The 18928-nt window shown below is 44.0% G+C and overlaps 1 protein-coding gene across 1 annotated transcript in view; it reads right to left on the reverse strand.

The window, feature by feature from the left end:
• Positions 1 to 16724, reverse strand: part of PATL2 (PAT1 homolog 2) — a 20014-nt gene extending 3290 nt beyond the window's left edge. Inside the window, exons 1-12 of the mRNA XM_023735240.1 lie at positions 16365 to 16724; positions 5972 to 6062; positions 5198 to 5409; positions 4526 to 4606; positions 3557 to 3657; positions 2971 to 3048; positions 2606 to 2747; positions 1026 to 1143; positions 834 to 931; positions 556 to 609; positions 327 to 460; positions 24 to 183 (exon numbers count right to left, since the gene is read on the reverse strand). Coding sequence (XP_023591008.1) covers positions 24 to 183; positions 327 to 460; positions 556 to 609; positions 834 to 931; positions 1026 to 1143; positions 2606 to 2747; positions 2971 to 3048; positions 3557 to 3657; positions 4526 to 4606; positions 5198 to 5409; positions 5972 to 6062; positions 16365 to 16499 — 1404 coding nt within the window. The 5' untranslated portion in view covers positions 16500 to 16724. The remainder of the gene's footprint in view (positions 1 to 23; positions 184 to 326; positions 461 to 555; positions 610 to 833; positions 932 to 1025; positions 1144 to 2605; positions 2748 to 2970; positions 3049 to 3556; positions 3658 to 4525; positions 4607 to 5197; positions 5410 to 5971; positions 6063 to 16364) is intronic.
• Positions 16725 to 18928: the final 2204 nt, after the last annotated feature.

Below are 18928 nucleotides of genomic sequence, written 5' to 3' on the forward strand. Positions count from 1 at the left end.
CTTCTCCACTCATTTCCTAGTACCTGATCAGCCACATCCCTCTGGACCAGGAAAGGAAGATGGTGGGTGATAGCCAGAAGAAGGCTAACAGTCCGATCACGTGGCAGGAAGGGGAGAAGCCGGGCCACCAGGGCTTTCCCCTTCCTCACAGAGAGTACCTGCAGGAAGCCATCTGCCGCCTCCCTGCAAGCGAGTCGGGGGGTGGGGGGCATTTTCAGAGCTCTGTATAGAGGAGAGTGCTACAGGCTAGAGAGTGGGGGGCAGAAGCAAACCTTCTTTGCCTATCCCTCCCTTCTTGTGCCAACGTGTGGCCCTCTCATACTCACTCCAGGTTATTTTGTTCCTGGGTCATCAAGGTTTGGAAGAGCTTCTCAACCTGGATACTCTGCTGCTCAGAGGATGAGGGCTTTGCAAACCCATCTTTCTGGCCCTTCTCTATCTCTAGTAACTGAAGGAACATCTGGGAATTTGAGGGCGGGAAAAGAGGTAAATTTGAATGATATCACATTGTCAAAGGTCAGTTAGGAATTTATCCACAAGGAACTGATATCTCACCTTCTCAATCCGATATAATACCCAAAGCCTCTGACTGTTTGCAGCCCCTGTATCCTAGGAGAAAAGAGTCCCCGACTATCAGCCACACACACCTCCAGAGCAGCAACCCAAGGCATCAGGCAAGGGTCAATTGTGCTGGAAAGGCTAGACACGAAGTCTGATCAGACTTCTATGTCCTTCCTCATTCTTAGGTCACAGTCTGAGCTCAGAAACAGGAGAGTGCTCCAGATCTTCCCCCCAAACAAGAGAAGAGTGGTTTGAGAATATAATGCTCCTACCTGCTCTTGAGTTCCATGGGGCACAGCATCTATAGCTCGGCGAGGGCTAAAACATGTCGATACGGCTACCTGGCCCAGGGAACCCTCAATTCGAACCACTACAAGAAATCAGTCAGGCTAGGTATAATCCCCTCCCCTTTTCACCCTCAGTCCACCCAGATGTCCAGCCTAGCAGGTCAACACTGGTCCTACCTGACTCGTAAGCCTCTGCCTTCTGAATGTAAGGAGTTACCAGCTTGAGAGATTCAACCCAGCTCCTTTGCCCAAGTAGCTCTTCATCTGCCTGTTTCTCTAATTTCTGATAATGTTCCTGAGAATCCATGGAATAGAAAAACATTCATCTTCTGAACTTAGAATTAGGGTTCTCAAATGCAGCCTCTTAACACACCCTTTTCCCACAGCATTCATTCCGGAGTGATCCAGGCACCTTAGGCCCTTCCAACAGTCATTGTAAAGTGTCTTAAGCACCATGGGCCCCATGTCAACAGTCTTGGAGTTCCCAACCCAAGTATTTAGAGAGCTAGATACCACCACCAGATCTGTTGACAGGCCAGGGAGCAAAGCAGAGGACCAGGAAAGCAAACCTGTTCCAGGTTTTGCAACTTTGTTATTTCTCATTTCCAAGTATACACATATACCGCATACCACCTCTTCCCTCCGCCACCCCCTCAATTTTCTGTGATCCTTCCTGTGCTTTCAACGTTGGAATTATACTGCAAAGACCACTAGCAGCTTGAGATACAGAAATAGCATTGGGAATGTATTTATCAACTGGCCTTCAGGCTAGTTTTTTATTTCTGTGGATTTGTTCACGGGCTCTACTATCTTCTTAAAAGAAGTCTGAAGCACCCCAAGCTAGAATGAAACTGCTAAGAGTCAAACAAGGGCTTGTATAAAGCTCCTTCATTTAAAAGCAATGCCAGAAGAGGCAAGAGGACAACATGAACTACTTCACTTTGAATGATCCTGGCAGATAGAGGAGAGGTGTTTGAAGCTTGGTAGAAAGAAAGGAAGAAATATAAACAGGAAGATCAAGGTGGGGACCTCAGTAGAGGGCTCATGGAAGTTGAAGAAAAGTGAGAAACAGCCTAAAACCAAAGCCAAACTCATTGCCGTTGAGTCGACTCCAACTCATAGCAACCCTATAGGACAGAGTAGAACCGCCTCATAGGGTTTTCAAGGCTGTAATCTTTAGGGAACAGACTGCCACATCTTTCTCCTGTGGAGCACCCAGTGGGTTCAAACCACCAACTTTTCGGTTAGCAGCCAGTTGCTTTAACCACTGCGCCACCTGGACAACCCAATAAAGTGACAAGCAACTTTTGCAACATAAATGAAGGGGAAGACGGAAGCAAGGGAAAATGTGTCAAAATGTTTGCTAGTATTTGTGCAATTTAACAAATTGAGTCCCACTATTTATAAGATGTTTCAGAGCTAAAGAAAAAGATGAGATGAATATTTATAAAAAGACATTTCTAAGACCCGCAAAAGTGTACAAAGGAGGAAAAGTCCATTATTTCCAGGCCGAGTAGGTGTAAATCTTGGCAAAAGGAGGGAGACGAAACCTCAGGGTGTGTTTGGGGAATAATCATCCCATTTGGCTGAAGTGTAGGAGAATCAGGGGGAATGAGACTGGGATGTCAACTTAAGAAATATGGCGCCTCTCCTGCCTGAATGTCTCTCTTACGTAAGAGCAGAGCAGAGAATGCCCATGGAGTTCAGGCCCACCTGACCCCAAGGTCAGAGGCTGAGAAGAGCGCCCTGGGGCTCACCTGATAGTAATAGTCATCCAAGTGAGGGATCTCACTCTGCAGCTGAACCATTTGCACTTTTATCACCCACTCCTTCTCTTTTCGGGTCATGAGGTTAGCATAGGGGTCTGGCTGCTGAGACCAAGGCTTCTTGGCTGGGGGACTTCAATCCAAGAGAAGCATCCTGTTAGACCTATGCACCCCTGCCACAATTAACTTCCCAGCATGGTGAGCAGGAGTGGAGTGCTCAGGGGAGGATGGGCAGAGCACAGGGTTGGCCAAGAGTATGACAGCCTTCATTGTGCAGGGACTTTATGCCTGGTCACAAGGGAATACCCAGCATGCACACAGGACCCCTCAGCCCTGCTCCTTGTCTAGGCTCTAACCTCGGCTTCTGATCACACTGCTGCTGCTGCAAGATCCGTTGGTGCCAAGGATGGAGCTGGGTCAGATGACTAGGAAGACTTTAAAAAAAAAAAAAGGGGGGGCTGGGTGGAAGGAAGCTCTCAAGCTGCTCTGAATTCATTCAGCCTCTGGTAGCTTCAGCTGGACCATCTAAGGGGATGTCACCTCCATGAAACAACATAATCCTAGCTCAGGAGGGATCACATTTCCCTCCAGGATATATTTTCCTGCAATTTGGCTGCAGGAAATCTTGGCACAGTGAAAAGCTTTCTGGCCCAGTTGTCAGGAGTTCGGAGTTGTGGTCTCAGTTCTGTAATGCTAGATGAACTTTGATAATGCTTGCTGACATTTAGTTAATTTTTAATCTCCCCGGGCCTTCATTTCCTCATCAGTGAGGGAGAAGGGATTGGAATATTAGATTTCTGTTACTAAAATTCTATAAAGTATATTTTTCTGTGGAAACTGGTAGAGTGGCCCCTTCCCACCTCAGCTACTACCTCATTAGACCTCCAGAGAAGAACTCAGCCTGTCCTGCATGCTGGAGTCCCTGACACACTGAACCCATACCTGAACGCAGGGGACCATGAGGTCGGTGGGCTGTAGAAGAGAGATGGGTCTGATGAGGGCAGTCGAAGTCCAAAGGGCCTCAGTGGAGAGCTGGCATTAGGCTGGAAAGAAATTGGTGACGGGTAGTTCAGGGTCTGAGAGAAGAGTTAAGAGGTCTGAGGGAGGACCATCTCCATCAACAGGATGTGTTCTTGCTGCTAAGACTCAGATCCTTTCCTGCCTCTATATTCTCACCTGCTTTTTCCCCTCAAGAACTTCACCCAACATTTTGCCTTCTTGGGGTCCCTCATGTCAGCTGTGAGTACACCAGACTGTGGTTCCTGCCACTTGCTTAAACAGGGTTTGTCAACTCCTAGAGATCAGCTGTGCAGTCCCTCACAAATGTGGAGGCACGTGCTTTTCCTACTGTCTGGTGAGTCAACCCCTCTCTGTTCCCTCTATGATAGTCTTCTGATTGTGTCTTTGGCCACTGGGGCAGTGCTCCGTCTGTCACTTCTCTGACTGCTCTGAAGCCCTCCTCGAGCTTTTGTTCCCTTCTTGTTCTCCCTGCAGGATTTCCCCGTCCTCAAGTTCCTCTATCCCAGGCTATGTTCCCATTACACAGTTAATTGAACTGCAGGTGCTCGTTCTAGCCCTAAGCTCAGTGCTGCTCGTCTGCTGGGATCTTTGGTAAGGTGGGGGTAGGGATCTAGTTTTGGCTTTTTTTATTTGAATGGCCAATTGTCCCAGGACCATTTACTAAGGGGTCCATCATGTCTGACTGGACACACCACCCCTGTCAGTTACGGAGCTCTCCTACGTGATGGGGGCTATTCCCACCACCACGCCTCGCTGTGGGTGCTTTTATCTGCAGACAAGCTTAGGAGCATACTGAGCCTAATGGAAATAAAGGATGCCCTGCACGCTCAGGGATGGAATCTCTGAGCACCTAGACACCGTCGCAGAGGATGGAGAGTGGAGCAGACTCACCTGCCACAGAAAATGCAAGGAGGTGGACGACTTCCCCAGCACTCCAGGGGCCTTGATTCTAGAGGAGCCATGAAATCCTCGCTGAAAGGGAGGAAGGGAAACCCAGGCTGGAATGGACCCCAGTGGTATCTTCTACACACACCTGTGTCCATGGAAGAGTTGGGGAGCAAAAGCAAGGCCAGCAGGCCAATACCCAGGACAGCAGCAGCCTAACACTCTCTCACATTCAGAGTCAACTGGGCCAGGACCCCTTTCTTTCCCTTGAGAGTAAGAAAGGCTGGTATCTCGGGAAGAAGTTGAAGGAGGGTCTGAGTCACCTCATTTACTACATGAGAGTCCTTGACTCTCTCCATTGGTTGTGGAAATCTGAGGGAATAAGTGCCAGGAATGGACTGCTGAGACACGGGGGGACCAGGGTCAGGCAAAAATGTCTTACTTTCAGCACCAAGTAGCAGGGCCATGCACAGCCCTGCTAGGTGATAACAGTATCAGAAACAAAGCGGGAGATAGGAGGAGCAAGGGAAGCAAGGAGATAGTCCCTACTCAAGTTCAAACCTGAAATTGAAAGTTGTGAATCCAGAACCTGTCTTAGAGAGGGGGGTTCAGCAACAGTCAGTGAGGCGCAGACAGCTCAGGACAACCCGCAAATACCGCCCCCCTGCCGTGGTACACCTGGGTGTTATGGACAGCACTGAGCACAGCTGGATCCCTGAGATCATTCTCTTCCTCCTCCAGGTCTGGGGCCCGATCTGGATCAAGATCCTCCTCTTCCTCTTCTTCCTCTACCTCTTCTTCCTCCTCCAATTGGGAGGCAGGCACCAGCTCCTCCTCAGGAGTCAGGGGGCCACAATGCTTGCCTGGTCCTTGGTCTGTTAAGCATGGGCCTGTGGAGGAAGTAAAGACTGGGGCTCAGGTGTGAGGAGTCGCACCTAGAGAGGCTGCTTCTCAGCAGCACTTCTGTTCATAAGCCAGTTCCAGCACCACCTTCAAACAACACTTCCTATGGGTTTGACTCAGCTTCGCTTCCTGAGGATGCCCCAAACCATCTCCCACTGGAGCAAACAAAATGTGGCAGGTACCAAATGCCTTCACTATCCACATCCCTTCGTCAGTTGCCTCGTTAGGCTTCTTTTTGCCTTTGCTTCCCCAGTCCTTTCTAGTGCCTCTATAACGGACCAAGTTCTAGTTGTCGTGACTCATTACAATTTAACCTGACCGTGTGCCAGATACTTTACCTGTTTTAATTTATTTAAATCTCACAACAACCCTAAGAAGCTGTTACTGATAACTTCAGAATGTAGATGAGGAAAATAAAGCCCAGGAAAGTGATGTAGCTAGCAAGTGGAAGTGTTTGGAATCACTTTCCGCCCTCTGGACACGGACACCCAAGCCCATGTTCATTTACTGAACCAGACCAGCAAGCCCCACCCCCCAACTTGGTGATACCTTCAAGGCATTTCATCTTGGCAGGCTGGTGGACACCCTCCACGGCTGTTTCCTCCAGCGAGAGAGCATTGCCAGCCTCTAGAAGGTAAACCTGGGACAGGGAAGATACCGAGACACACCCCTCCTCAGTGAAGTGTTAGCCCAGGGTCTCACGGAGTGATACTGCCATAAACCCCCATCCTCTAACCTCCCCAGCTCAGCTCCAGGGAAGGGTCCTGCAAAGGGCAGAAATGAGGGACAGGACTAGGAGTTGGAGAAGCATATCTCACAGAGGCACCACCAGCCACCATCTGTGCCAGTGGTAGAATTTCACAAGCTGCCTTGGTGCTAACACCCACCGCCTGACTGCTGCTGGCCATCCTGCGTAGTTTGGTCACGGCAACCTGGGTCAGGGCCTGTTTGCTCTTCTTTGGCTTTAAGAGTCCCATCCCCTCCCCCTCTCTCCTGTTAAAGAGCCAGCACCCTTCGACCACTGCATCTTGGTAGAAGCTGGAGAACATAGTCTGACGATAGAGAAAATCCTTGAAAGGCAAAGAGAAAGAAGTTGCATATCTAACCATCCATAGTTATGAGTACAATTATTGATTTCAAAGGGATGCCAGGACTTGGGACTGCAAATTATAGTGGCAACGCTTAAATTTGAGGGTAGATATTTAAAAAGAGGATCCCTGTTTTCCACACCTTTCATAGGAACTTTGTGAGGCTGTATAAAATTTAATTCCTAGGCTTTGCCCCAACCAAATTGTCTAGGAAAGCCCTAGGTGGATCCTGAGGAGGTTGCCTAGCAAGCAAGTACTTGGTTCTTCAGGGCAGTGCACTTGTGAATCCCTGTGTTCCACCTGGTGATGCTTCCCTTTGGCTGGGTCCTGTGAGCTTAAGCTGGCTTCCCTGCTCTAATTGACGAGTGACTTCATATGAATTTACAAACCAGAACTTCAAAGTAATAGGACTTTTGCATGAATTACATAATCTTATGGAAAGACAATCTAATGGAAAACGGGTCCAGAAGCACAGGAGTAAGATCAAAATAAAACCAATGTAAACAAGCTGCTGGTTGTCAAAACCTAAAACCCAGCTGAGGTTCATCTACCGCTGGTAGTCATCGGTACTACAGTACGGCTGGTGGTCAAAACCTAAGACCCACATGAGGCTCATCTAACCCCTAAGTGATCTGGATTCTATGCCTACATCTAGCGTTCAGCTGAAGCCCAATGACTTTGTAAAACTTCTAAATAAAAATGAAAACTAAGCTAATTTCTCCATATCAAAATGCAAGTTATGGTTAGGGCCATGATTCTTGGTACCTCCAAAAGAAAATATTTGTTTCAAAAGTCTTTCTATAGGACACGACCATATGATGCGGGGCATGAGGAGGAGAGAGTTAAGTAGCTTGAAAGTTGCTGAAAAACTTTTCGAAGATCTGAATTGGCTTCAGGCCTTTTTGGTAATGTTATTTAGCTGTTTCTCTCAAGAATTTCCTGATGAGTTACGTCAGCATTTTAATAAAAGGGCCAAACGGGTGAACTGTAGTGTTCCAGAAGTGGTTTATTAAGTTGTTGTAGAGACCAGGTCATAGGGAGAGCCATTTCTACATGAACATTTCCATCCTTAAGGGACTTCCTGTATCAGTTAGTACCAAAGCAGGTAGACCAGGGATCAATCTTCAAGAGCACAGCCCCACTCTGGCTATTTGAAGTTTCACTCAGGACCTAGTAGCTTTTGTGAAAGTTACCTACCCTTGTCTGAAGTCTCACATGTTCCCTAGATTTTCTAGCTTTCCTGCCATAGTTTAACCAGGCCTTGTGCTAGGCTTTGGGGTACAGCAGTGACTAAGACAGATGCCACCCATGACCTCTTAGAGTTTACTATAAGGTAAGAAGTACAGACAGGTAAACAGGATTGTTGAACCAGATTTAAAAAAAAAACAAAAACATTAAAAATGTTTACATCTGCTGAATAAAACATCTAAGGACTGTCCTTCTTTTATGGGAACTTTTTAAACCATTGTTTCAGTTTCTTTAATGGTTGTAGATCTATCCCAGTTTTCAATTTTTTCTTAAGGCTGTTTTTTAAGTTATATATCTTCTAGAAATTTGTCCATTTCTTGTAAGTTTTCAAATTTATCGGCATAAAGTTGTTCATTGTGTAAGAGTATTATTAAAAATCCATGCTTTATCTGTATTCTTTCCCCTTTTTATTCCAGACTTTATTATCTCTTCCTTCTCTTTTTCTTATGCCCAGAGCCCATTTGATTAGTCTTTTCAAAGAACCATGCATTTATCAGGCCTTTATACGTAAGTCCTACAGGAAATAGGTAGTATACTCTAATTGGATAATTTGGGTAGGATTTAATAAAGGGGCTATTTACAAAAGTGTGGGCAGAATATAGTGAAATCACAAGGGATAGTACAGCACCCTAGGGCTGGTAGTAGGTAGTTATTACCACCGTTAAGGCATGGGCAAGAGGTGGAGCAGTTACTAAAATCTGGGGACAGAGAGGGCCGCCTGGCTGGTGGCTAATTTCAACATCTGTGTCATGTCATGTCAGCATTGGCATCTGTTGATTGTCTTTTTTCATTCAAGTTGAGATTTTCCTGGTTCTTGGTATGGTTAGTGATCTTCTATTGTATTCTGGATATTTTGGATATTATGAGACTCTTGATTTTTATTTAAATCTTCTGCTTTAGCAGGCCTCCTCTGACACTGCAACAGTTCAGGAGAAGAGAGGGAACCACCAGGTGGTATGGAAGTTCAGGATCCCCTCTTGGCCTCCAGAGATACCACGCTGCAGAGGTGGGAAGGGGTACCTCATTACCACCAGGCAGGAGTGAAAGCTCAGGTTCCCCACTTGTCCTTTGCTGACAAGAGGGGAGGGTTACAGGATTATCTTCTGTTGTGTTTGGCTGGAGTAGGAATGAGATTGTCAAAAGGTTTCTATCTTGCTAGGCTGCCCCCTTCCCAGTCCTTTGGCCAGAGAGATCAGGCTTATCTTGGGGGCTCTTCTTGTCTGTGCCCATTGCTATTTCCAGCCTGAGGGCTTCTTTAGCACCCAGTCCAGGATATATAGCAGGCAAAATGAAAACCCAAGCGTCTTAGTTATCTAGTGCTGCTGACAGAAATACCACAAGTGGGTGGCTTTAACAAAGAGAAATTTTTTCTCTCACAATCTAGGAGGTTCAAAGTCCAAATTCAGGGTGGTGGCTCCAGGGGAAATCTTTCTCTCTCTGTCGGCTCTGGGGGGAAGATCCTTGTCATCAATCTTCCCCTGGTCTAGGAGCTTCTTAGCACAGGAACCTCGGGTCGAAAGGACGCCCTTCCCTCCTTATTCTTCATTCTTGGTGGTAGGATGATCCCTGTCTCTCTACTTGCTTTTCTCTTTTATATCTCAAAAGAGATTGACTCAAGGTACAGCCTAATCATGTAGATCGAGTCCTACCTCATTAACATAACTGCCTCTAATCCTGCCTCATTAACACCATAGGGGTAGGATTTACAACACATAGGAAAATCACACTAGCTAACAAAATGGTAGACAATCACACAATACTGGGAATCATGGCCTAGCCAAGTTGACACACATTTTCTGGGGACACAATACAATCCGTAACACCAAGGAACTCACCGTCTGTTTTTTGTCTTGTTTTTTTTTTAGTCATTTACTCCTTTTTCTTAGCTTACTTTATAATCTTTGGTTGGATACTAAAAATTGTGTATTGTATACGCTGTAGGTAGAAGAATACAAGAAAATCGCCTTAATCTGGTTAAGGGTTAGTTTTAGCCTTTGTTGGCCTGTTCTATTTCAGTTTTGCACTTATTCCTAGGATGATGTGGCCCATCTGCAGACTCAACTGAAAGCTTTTTTTTTTTTTTTTTTTTTGGTTGTGTTTTGTTTTTTAAACCAGGGCCACTCCATCTTGGAAGACTTTGAACTTTAACCTCTATCTCCCAGCATTAATGGCTCTTGAAATCTCTGCTCAGCTCCATAGCTTCTCAGCTGATGCCTTCTTCTGGGTTTCTTGGAATCTTTCCTTTGGCATGCACAGCTTAGTAGAAATAGGAAAGAGATTTTTGGCTTTATCTCCCTGAAGTTCCCTGCTCTTTATGATTTTGTTCCTCTAGGTCAGCTGCTTTGGTAGGCTAAAATTCCAGCTTCTGTCTTCTCAATCCAGTGTAAGTTCTGCTTTCTTCTAGGACTGTATTCTCCCACTCTACAGGTTGGTGAGTACCTGTCATAGTTGAGGTTGTGTGTCAACTTGGCTGGGCCATGATTCTCAGTGATGTAGTTTGGCAGCTGTGTGGTGATGTAATCAACTCCATGATGAGATCTGATATAATGTGATCACCTCCATGATGAGATCTGTTATGAGTAACCAGTCATTTGAAAGGGAGTTTCCTTGGGAGTGTGGCCTGCATCCAATATAGATAGACTTTCTGGCAAAGCTTGCTGGCTTTTGCTCTCTCTAGATCCTGCAGCTGACTCCTGTTCATCTGACTTCCAGTTCTTGGGACTTGAGCTAGCAGCTTACCTGCTGATCTTGGAATTTGTCAGCCTCCACAGCCTACAAGCCAGAGGCCTGCTGTCTAACCTGCAGATCTTGGGTTCACCAGCCCCTGCAGGTACGTGAGTCAGGAGAAGCCTCCAGCCTGACCCACAGACTTGGGACTTCCCAGTCTCTATAACTGTGTGAGCCATTTCCTTGATATAAATCTCTCTCTCAGTCCCTCCCTCTCTCCCCTCTACCATATGTGTATATATATGTGTGTGTGTGTATATACACTTCACTGGTTTTTCTTCTCTAGAGAACCCAGCCTAAGACAATACCCTCAGGAAAAAAAATCCATGGTGAATGTGGAGCTCACTTTGCTGTGTTTCCTTCTCTCAGGGATTATAGCTACTCAAGTTCTGCTTGCATTAGTTGCTGTGTGTCTTAGTTATCTAGTGCTGCTGTAACAGAAATACCACAACTAGATGGCTTTAACAAACAGCAATTTATTCTCTCACAGTCTAGAAGGCTAGAAGTCTGAATTCAGGGTGCCAGCTCCAGGGGAAGACTTTCTCTCTGTCATGGATTAAATTGTGTCCCTCCCAAAACATATGTCAAATTGGTTAGGCCATGATTCCCAGTATCGTGTGGTTGTCCTCCATTTTGTGATTGTAATTTTATGTTAAAGAGGATTAGGGTGGGATTGTAACACCCTTACTAAGGTCACATCCCTCATCCAATGTAGAGAGAGTTTTCCTGGAGTGTGGCCTGCACCACCGTTTATCTTATAAGAGATCAAAGGAAAGGGAAGCAGGCAGAGAGCGGGGCCCTCATAGCACCAAGAAAGCAGTGCCAGGAGCAGAGTGCATCCTTTGGACATGGGGTTGCTGCGCAGAGAAGCTCCTAGTCCAGGGGAAGGTTGATGAGAAGGACTATCCTCCATAGCCAACAGAGACAGAAAGCCTTCCCCTGGAGCTGATGCCCTGAATTTGGACTTCTAGCCTACTACACTGTGAGAAAATAAATTCCTGTTAGTTAAAGCTATCCACTTCTGGTATTTCTGTTATAGCAGCATTAGGTAACTAAGACAGTCTCTCTGTTAGCCCTGCGGGAAGGTCCTTGTCGTCAGTCTTCACCTGGTATAGGAGCTTCTCAGTGCAGGGACTCTGGGTCCAAAGGATGTGCTCCACTCCTGGTGTTTCTTTCTTGGTGGCATGAGGTCCCTCTCCTCTCTGTTATATCTCAAGAGAGTTTGACTCAAGACACAAACTAATCCTGGAGAGTCTTGCCTCATTAACATAACTGCCTCTAATCCTGCCTCATTAATATCGTGGAGGTTAGGATTTACAACACATAAGATAATCATATCAGATCACAAAATGGTGGACAACCACACGATACTGGGAATCATGGCCTAGCCAAGTTGACACACATTTTCAGGGGATGCAATTCAATCCATAACACTATGCAAGGGCTTTAAATAGTGTTTTATGGATAGTTTCTTTGCTTTTATAATTTTTTTTTTTTGTGGGAGGGCTAATTTAATACATGCTACTCCAACATGGCTGAAACGGAAAATTCCATTTTGTGATATTTAATTGTAATTATTTATTAGAATGTTTATTTTCCTCACTGGACTCTATGGGGGCAAAACACTTCTTCCTTTTTACATCATTAACAGTTATACACTGTGTCCAGCTGTGTGTAATTAAAACCAGATGATAGTGACTTAAGCAAACAGAGAGTTATTTTTCTCACATAACAAGACATACAGAGCTTGGCAGTTTAGGACTAGTGCAATAATTCCATAAAATCATCAACATCCCAGGCTGACTCTAGCTTTCTGTTCCACCAACCTTAACACGTGATTTTTAGCTTCATGGGTACATCAGAGTTACCAGACGGCTGTTCTACCTCTAGCCTGTCATCTATACTCTTAGCAGAAATAAGAAGGAAGTAAAAAGAAAGAGGTGATGCCTAGATCATAAAAACAAGAATGTCCCAAAAGTATTCCAAAGACTTCTGCTTACATTTCACTGGCCAGAACCAACTCATATGACCTCCTTTAGTTGCAGAAGAAGCTGGGATATATATATATAAATACATATATATAAATCAGGGTACATGGCTATCCAAATAAAATTTGTCCACTGTTAAAAAAGGAAACAGGGAGGATGGCTCTTGGCTTGGCAACTAACAATGGCTGCCACTGTCCTCAGCGCTTGGCATGGTGCCTGAAAGTTAGAGGTACTCTGTAAATATTAGGGGAATAAATCTCCATAGGATGCCATCTGATCAATGAGAGAGTAATGGACTGTGTAGATCGAGTCTATGCCAATGCAATTGATCTTACCTTATTTAAAAACTAAGGGGCACTTGGCAGTTTGAGGGAAAATCAGCCCTTTTGTTTCATTTTGTCATTTTCAAGGCGTATTTTGAGCAGCTACTCTGGCAAGGTATTATGCTGTGGGGGATAATAGGGCATCTTTCTGCCCAACCCAGCCAGGAAAGCCTAGTCCTAAGTCAAAACTACATTTTCCTCCTTTGCTGTCAGGAATTACAGAAAAGAAGCAGTAAGGCACAGTTGGGAGAAGCTGGCCTTTGAGATCAGACCAGCCTTGGGTCAAGTCCTGGCTCCATTCCCTATTTAACTGGACAAGTTATTTATTAATCTCTCAGTTTCCTCCTTTGAAAATGCATATGATGATAGTGCCAACCTCATTGTAAATGACTGAAAGATTTAAAAGAGATAAAGTATCTAAAGCTTTTACCATAGTGTCTAGCACATGCTAAGTGTTCAATAAATAGTAGATGTTAACTGTGAAGCCATTGACTGTGAAGATCATACCACTATAAATTAATGGTCTCTGTGCTGGTTATGGGGTCCCTGGGTGGTGCAGATGCTTAACATGCTTGGCTGCTAACCAAAAGAGGCACCTCAGAAGAAAGGCCTGGCAGTCTCCTTCTCAAAAATCAGACATTGAAAACCCTATGGAGCACAGTTCTACTCTGACAACATGGGGTCACCATGAGTCAGAATCAATGACAACTGGTGGCTGCTGCTGGATAGGCTCTGTTTTCCCTTCTTCACACTGCTTGGTGTCCTGGAGTCTTACCTTTTTGGATTCTATCAATGAGCTACCTTGCCCTCTGGGTTCGGGTTAGTGGTAGTGGCTGCATTCCTCATCCAAAGGCCATAGCTCCCATGTGGCAGCCTTCTCCTAAACTGTACCCACTGTCTCTGGGATCTGGTAACTGCTCTCGCCTATTGCCCGTTCAGGCCTAGTGGTGGTGAAGGCTTCTCACTGTTGCTAGCTCCAGGGTGCTTCACCATCCTTTATGAGTTTCCCTTAACTCTTCTCATACCTTCGTAAACATTCTCTTCAGGAAACCCTCCTCAGTTACCCCACCCGAACGTGCTATTTGTTTCAGGACCCCGACTGAGACAGTCTCCAACACCAACTTGCCTAGCTACTCTTTCATTTGTCCTTGTTTAGCTTCCTCTCCCGTCCTCATCAGTGATTCCAAAACATGACCCTTCTCAGGCCCGTTACAGAAGCCCCATCTCTTCAGTCTCAGCAGTCCACCTCACCTCTTATGTTATTGAGAAAATGGAAGCCATTTGAGCTGATCCACTTAAACTTATACTTGGAGGAAATTTATATGAGCCTTGCCTCATTCTTCCAGATGGGGTGTCCCTTCCCTTTGAGTCCAGCCCCTCTTTCTAAATCCTGTGCCTTCCAGCCACGTTAGTCCTGCTTCTCTCCCCTGCGTCTTCAGCCTCTCTGTTTTCACTTTTTTCTTCGTATAGTGTAGCATAGAAATATCAGAATGTGTTCATTTCTTAGAAACAAAATCCCTTACTTTTTACTGCTTCTTATTTTAACTTCCCGTTATTTCTCTCCTACCCAACAAACCAAACTTCTCCATTTGTTCTACTCGCATATTCCTTCCCCTGTTGCTCTTTAGCTTTTGACTGTACTGTAGTGATGGACTGACGGACATAATCCTCGTACGCCCCCTCAACCCTTGCTCTGAACAGCTGAAAATTTTTCAACCTCATGTTAGTATCTGCAAACGCACCATCCAGACAAGTCCTCTACCCTCACTTCTATCCAGATGGCACCCCTAAACACTTCTTAGATCAAAAAAACATCTGGAGCTACCATTACCCTTTGCTACTCAGAAACTATTCTCAATACAATTACCAGTGATTTCTTAACTGTAAATGTAAAAGACATTTTTCAGTGCTTAGCTTTCATGCAGAGCCCTGGTGGCGCAGTGGTTAAGTGATAACCAAAAGATTGGCAGTTCAAATCTACCAGTTGCTCCTTGGAAACCCTATGGGGCAATTCTACTCTGTCCTCTAGGGTTGCTATGGGTCGGAATCAACTCGATGGCAAGGGGTTTGGTTTGGGGTTAGCTTTCGACATTGTTGATCATGCCCTCCTTGGATCACTACTCTCCCACAGCTTCCTGACACTTCAGTCTCCTGGTTCTTCGTATGCCTCCCAGGGCATCTTTCTTTGACCCCTTTCCTGTTCCCCTCCTCCTTTCAATATCCTCTTCCCCAGGCCACTTCTCTTTCCCCTGTGTATCAAGGATTCTTAATCTGAAGGTCCCCTGAAATTGTGCATATGTTTGTGTATATGATCTTTAATATGTGCATTTTTCTGGGGAGACTATTCATAGCTCTCACCACATTCTCAAAGGGATCAAGGATCCCCAAATGTTAGGTCATCTGTAACCTCGTATCCCTGAGCAATCTCATCCTCTCATGTCTTCCTACCATCTACATGATGATGATTTCCAAATCCTTTTCTCAGACCTGACACCTCCCAACTTAAAGCATCTCAGTAGTTTCTCATTTCCCTGTCCTTTACATAATGTGTAAGACCCTCTAAAATCTGGCCCTGACTGCCTCTCCAGCCTCATGTCTTAAAGTTCTTTGCCTTCTAGTTTGGGTTTCAGGAAGAGTGAACCGCTTTAGCTGTGTTAGGAGAGTAGGATTCTGCCAGAGCCCACTCTTATAACCACTCTGCACCAGGATGTCCCTACCTGCCCTGGTGGCCTCTCACCTTTGGTCTGGACGTTACATTCATTTGTTGATTAAGGAGCCTTCCTGTCCCAGCAATTTCTGTCTTTCTTTTCAGTAACATTAAAAGTCAGTGCCTTAGCAGGTAATATGCTGTTCATTGTGTCACACAAGAAAAATGACGTTTCAAAAGAAGAGTTGTTATTTTAACCGGAAGATGATTTCAGATGCTTTATTGAATTATCGTATTCTAGTATTCTCATCCAACACCCATCTGTCAGTTTGCCATATTGTGGTGGCTTGTACGTTGCTATGATACTGGAAGCTATGCCACTGGCATTTCAAATACCAGCAGGTCACCCATGGTGGACAGGTTTCAGTGATGCTTCCAGACTAAGACAGACTAGGAAGAAAGACCTGGCAATCTACTTCCAAAAATTAGCCAATGAAAACAATATAGATCACAACAGAATCTTGTTTGATATTGTGTGGAAGATGAGCTCCCTAGGTTGGAAAGCACTTGAAATCAGCAATGGACTCAAACATACCAATGATCGTGAGGATGGCACAAGACCAGACGATGTTTTATTCTGTCATATACATAAGGTCACCATGAGTCAGAGCCAGCTCCATGGAAACTAACAACAACAACAAAATTCTAATTATTGAAACAGAAAAAACAAACTCAGCTCAGGCTTCACCTCTGCCAGGAAGCCTTCTCAAAACCCTTCTCCCTTCTGGCTGGATTAGGTGCCCTTCTGATGTGCTCTCATTGGCCCTTATACTCTTTTCTCACTGTACCTACCACACTGAGTTGTAATTCTGTTTATGTATGTGTCACCTCTACTTGAAAGCAGGGGTGTGTTTTTTTCACCTTTGTGCCCCCAGCACTTGACACGGTGTCTGGCACATAGTCGGTTCTCAATAAATGTTGACTGAACTGCAGTAAAGTGAAAAAATGATGGTCCTTCCTCTTCCTCTCAGAGATTTCTTCAGATCTGGTTCTCATGAGCTCTTGCCTGCCGCAGGGTGTGTCCTTCTCCAGCCCACTCTCCACACTGCTCCCTAGAAATGTGATCCTAAGAAAACAAACCATATGACACCCAAGCCAGAAATCATAAAGGATCTATAGATTTGACTTCAACAAGTAAAACTTGTAGACTGAAAACATAGTTATGACAAAGTAAATTCTTGATAGATCAAAGATTTAAACATGAGAAAGAAACCTCAAAAATGCCAGAGGAAAAGGTGTGATTTTTTTTTTTTTAATTTGGAATACAGATGGCCCTTTTACCTATGATCCCAAATCCACAAGCCATGAAGGAAGACATAAATTTACCTACATAAAAATGTTAGACTTCTGAATGGCAATAATAATAATAGTAATACCATAAACAAAGTCCAAATAACTTTATTTTGATCTGTTACTCTTTATCTTTAAAAATTGGTTAAAAGAACATTAAGGTGAAATTCTTTTTATTGTTTCTAAAGTTTTTGAGAACTCAGAAAAGGAGATATTTATGTTAGGCCCAGATCCTTTTAGCAATATATCCTTCACAACTATTGGTAATGACATATTTTCCAATCTGTAACAACTATGTCAAAATTAACATAATGCTCTTGACAGAGAATATAAAAATTAGATTGCTGTTTTATTTCACATTTACTTAAAATACTCTCCAGGCACGGACCAGTAATGTGAAATTTGTCTCCAAAAATGGAGGGTGCCGAGAGGCCAAAGAAAGAGGTGGGCAACTCCAGTGAGACAGTGAAGGAGTTTATTATTAGGGTGATTTACATACCAAGGCAGTAGTTCCTGGAGGCAGGAAGACTAGGGCAGTTCTCTGCGCCCAGCAGTAGAGGAGCAGGGGTTTTATAGTGGTCAAGGACAAAGGTGGCTCTGAGCCAGAGGGTGACATAAGACTGCCTCAGTAAGGTCACATAACAAGGGCTTGGAAAACAGCAGTGAACTAACGGAAACAACAGTGAAATAACGGAAAGCATGAGGGCAGCCGTGTTCAGCCTTGCAAAGCCTGTTTTCCCCTTAATATGTACGTTAGTTAAGAGCTAGACAGAATGTCTGTGTCTTTATGGAGACTGATAAATCTTTGATTACATTTTTCTTCAAGGAGAAAATTTGTCCAATTTTAGTAAGAAAGGTATGAGTTTGTACTTTCAATGAATTATCAAAAAGTGAGCTTTTGGGAATGTAGGCTTAAATATTTAAAACTAACTTTTTTTTTTTTACTAATATTTTACATTGAAATATAATAGTTGATTTTTAAAATCTTAAAAATATTATTGTTTCTCAAAACTATGCTTCTATAGGAGAGCTGCATATGTAGATTAAGACAAGTTGAGCTTTTGTCTTCCAAATTTATGTTTATTACCATAATCAGGTGATTCTCAGATATTTATAACTTAACATATTAAAACTTTCAGCAACTAAGCTATAGTTGCTACATTTACAAAGTAACTTGTGATTTAGAGAAACTTTTTGAAACAGATTGGTGTTGCATTTAAGCTTAATGCTCATTTCAGTCACCCATTTCAACAATTTTTACAAACTTAGGAAAATGCAGTTATTAATATGGCTTCATTCAATTATACCTAAGCTCTACAAAATATTTCTGTTGCACACTTAAGTACAATTGAATCAATAAGCTTAATTGTACAGGCAAAAGTGATGGCTTTTCTTTCACATTTAAATTATATTTGTTTCACACTTAAAATAATGCCTGAAAACTAGTTAGACCTTGACTGTGATAGGTTATTGCATTTTTTCAATGTTAAATAGTTCGACATTTTAAGTTCTACTTTTTCACATATCTTCAAATAGACTCTTTAGTATATAAAATTGAGTGGCTGACACCACCACCATAAGCACTAAATTCACCGTGGACCAGAAACTGACTCTATCAAGACGCTTCCTTGTATGTTTCTATCACAAGCTGCAAATACTCTGAGCAGAGTTGGCATATGACCAAATTTGCTTAACCAGAACTTGATGTGTTATAGATTCCAGGATGTTTTCCAGTTTCATACCTGTTATGGATTAAATTGTGTCCTTCAAAAATGTGTGTCCACTTGGCTAGGACATGGTTCCCAGTATTGTACAGTTGTACACCATTTTGTGATCTGATGTGATTATTCAATGTGTTGTAAATCCAAACCTCTATGATATCAATGAGGCAGGATTAGAGGCAGTTATGTTAATGAGGTAGGACTCAATCCTTAGGATTAGTTTGTATCTTGAATCAATTTCTTTTGAGATATAAAAGAGAGAATCAAGCAGAGAGGAGAAGGACCTCATGCCACCAGGGGGCAGGGCATGTCGTTTGGGCCAGGGTCCCTGTGCTGAGAAGCTCATAGACCAGGGGAAGTTTGATGACAAGGACCTTCCACCACATCCAATAGAGAGAAGGAATCTTTCCCTGG

The sequence above is a fragment of the Trichechus manatus genome, unplaced genomic scaffold (genome assembly GCF_000243295.1).
Source record: "Trichechus manatus latirostris isolate Lorelei unplaced genomic scaffold, TriManLat1.0 scaffold00076, whole genome shotgun sequence".
Lineage (NCBI taxonomy): Eukaryota > Metazoa > Chordata > Mammalia > Sirenia > Trichechidae > Trichechus > Trichechus manatus.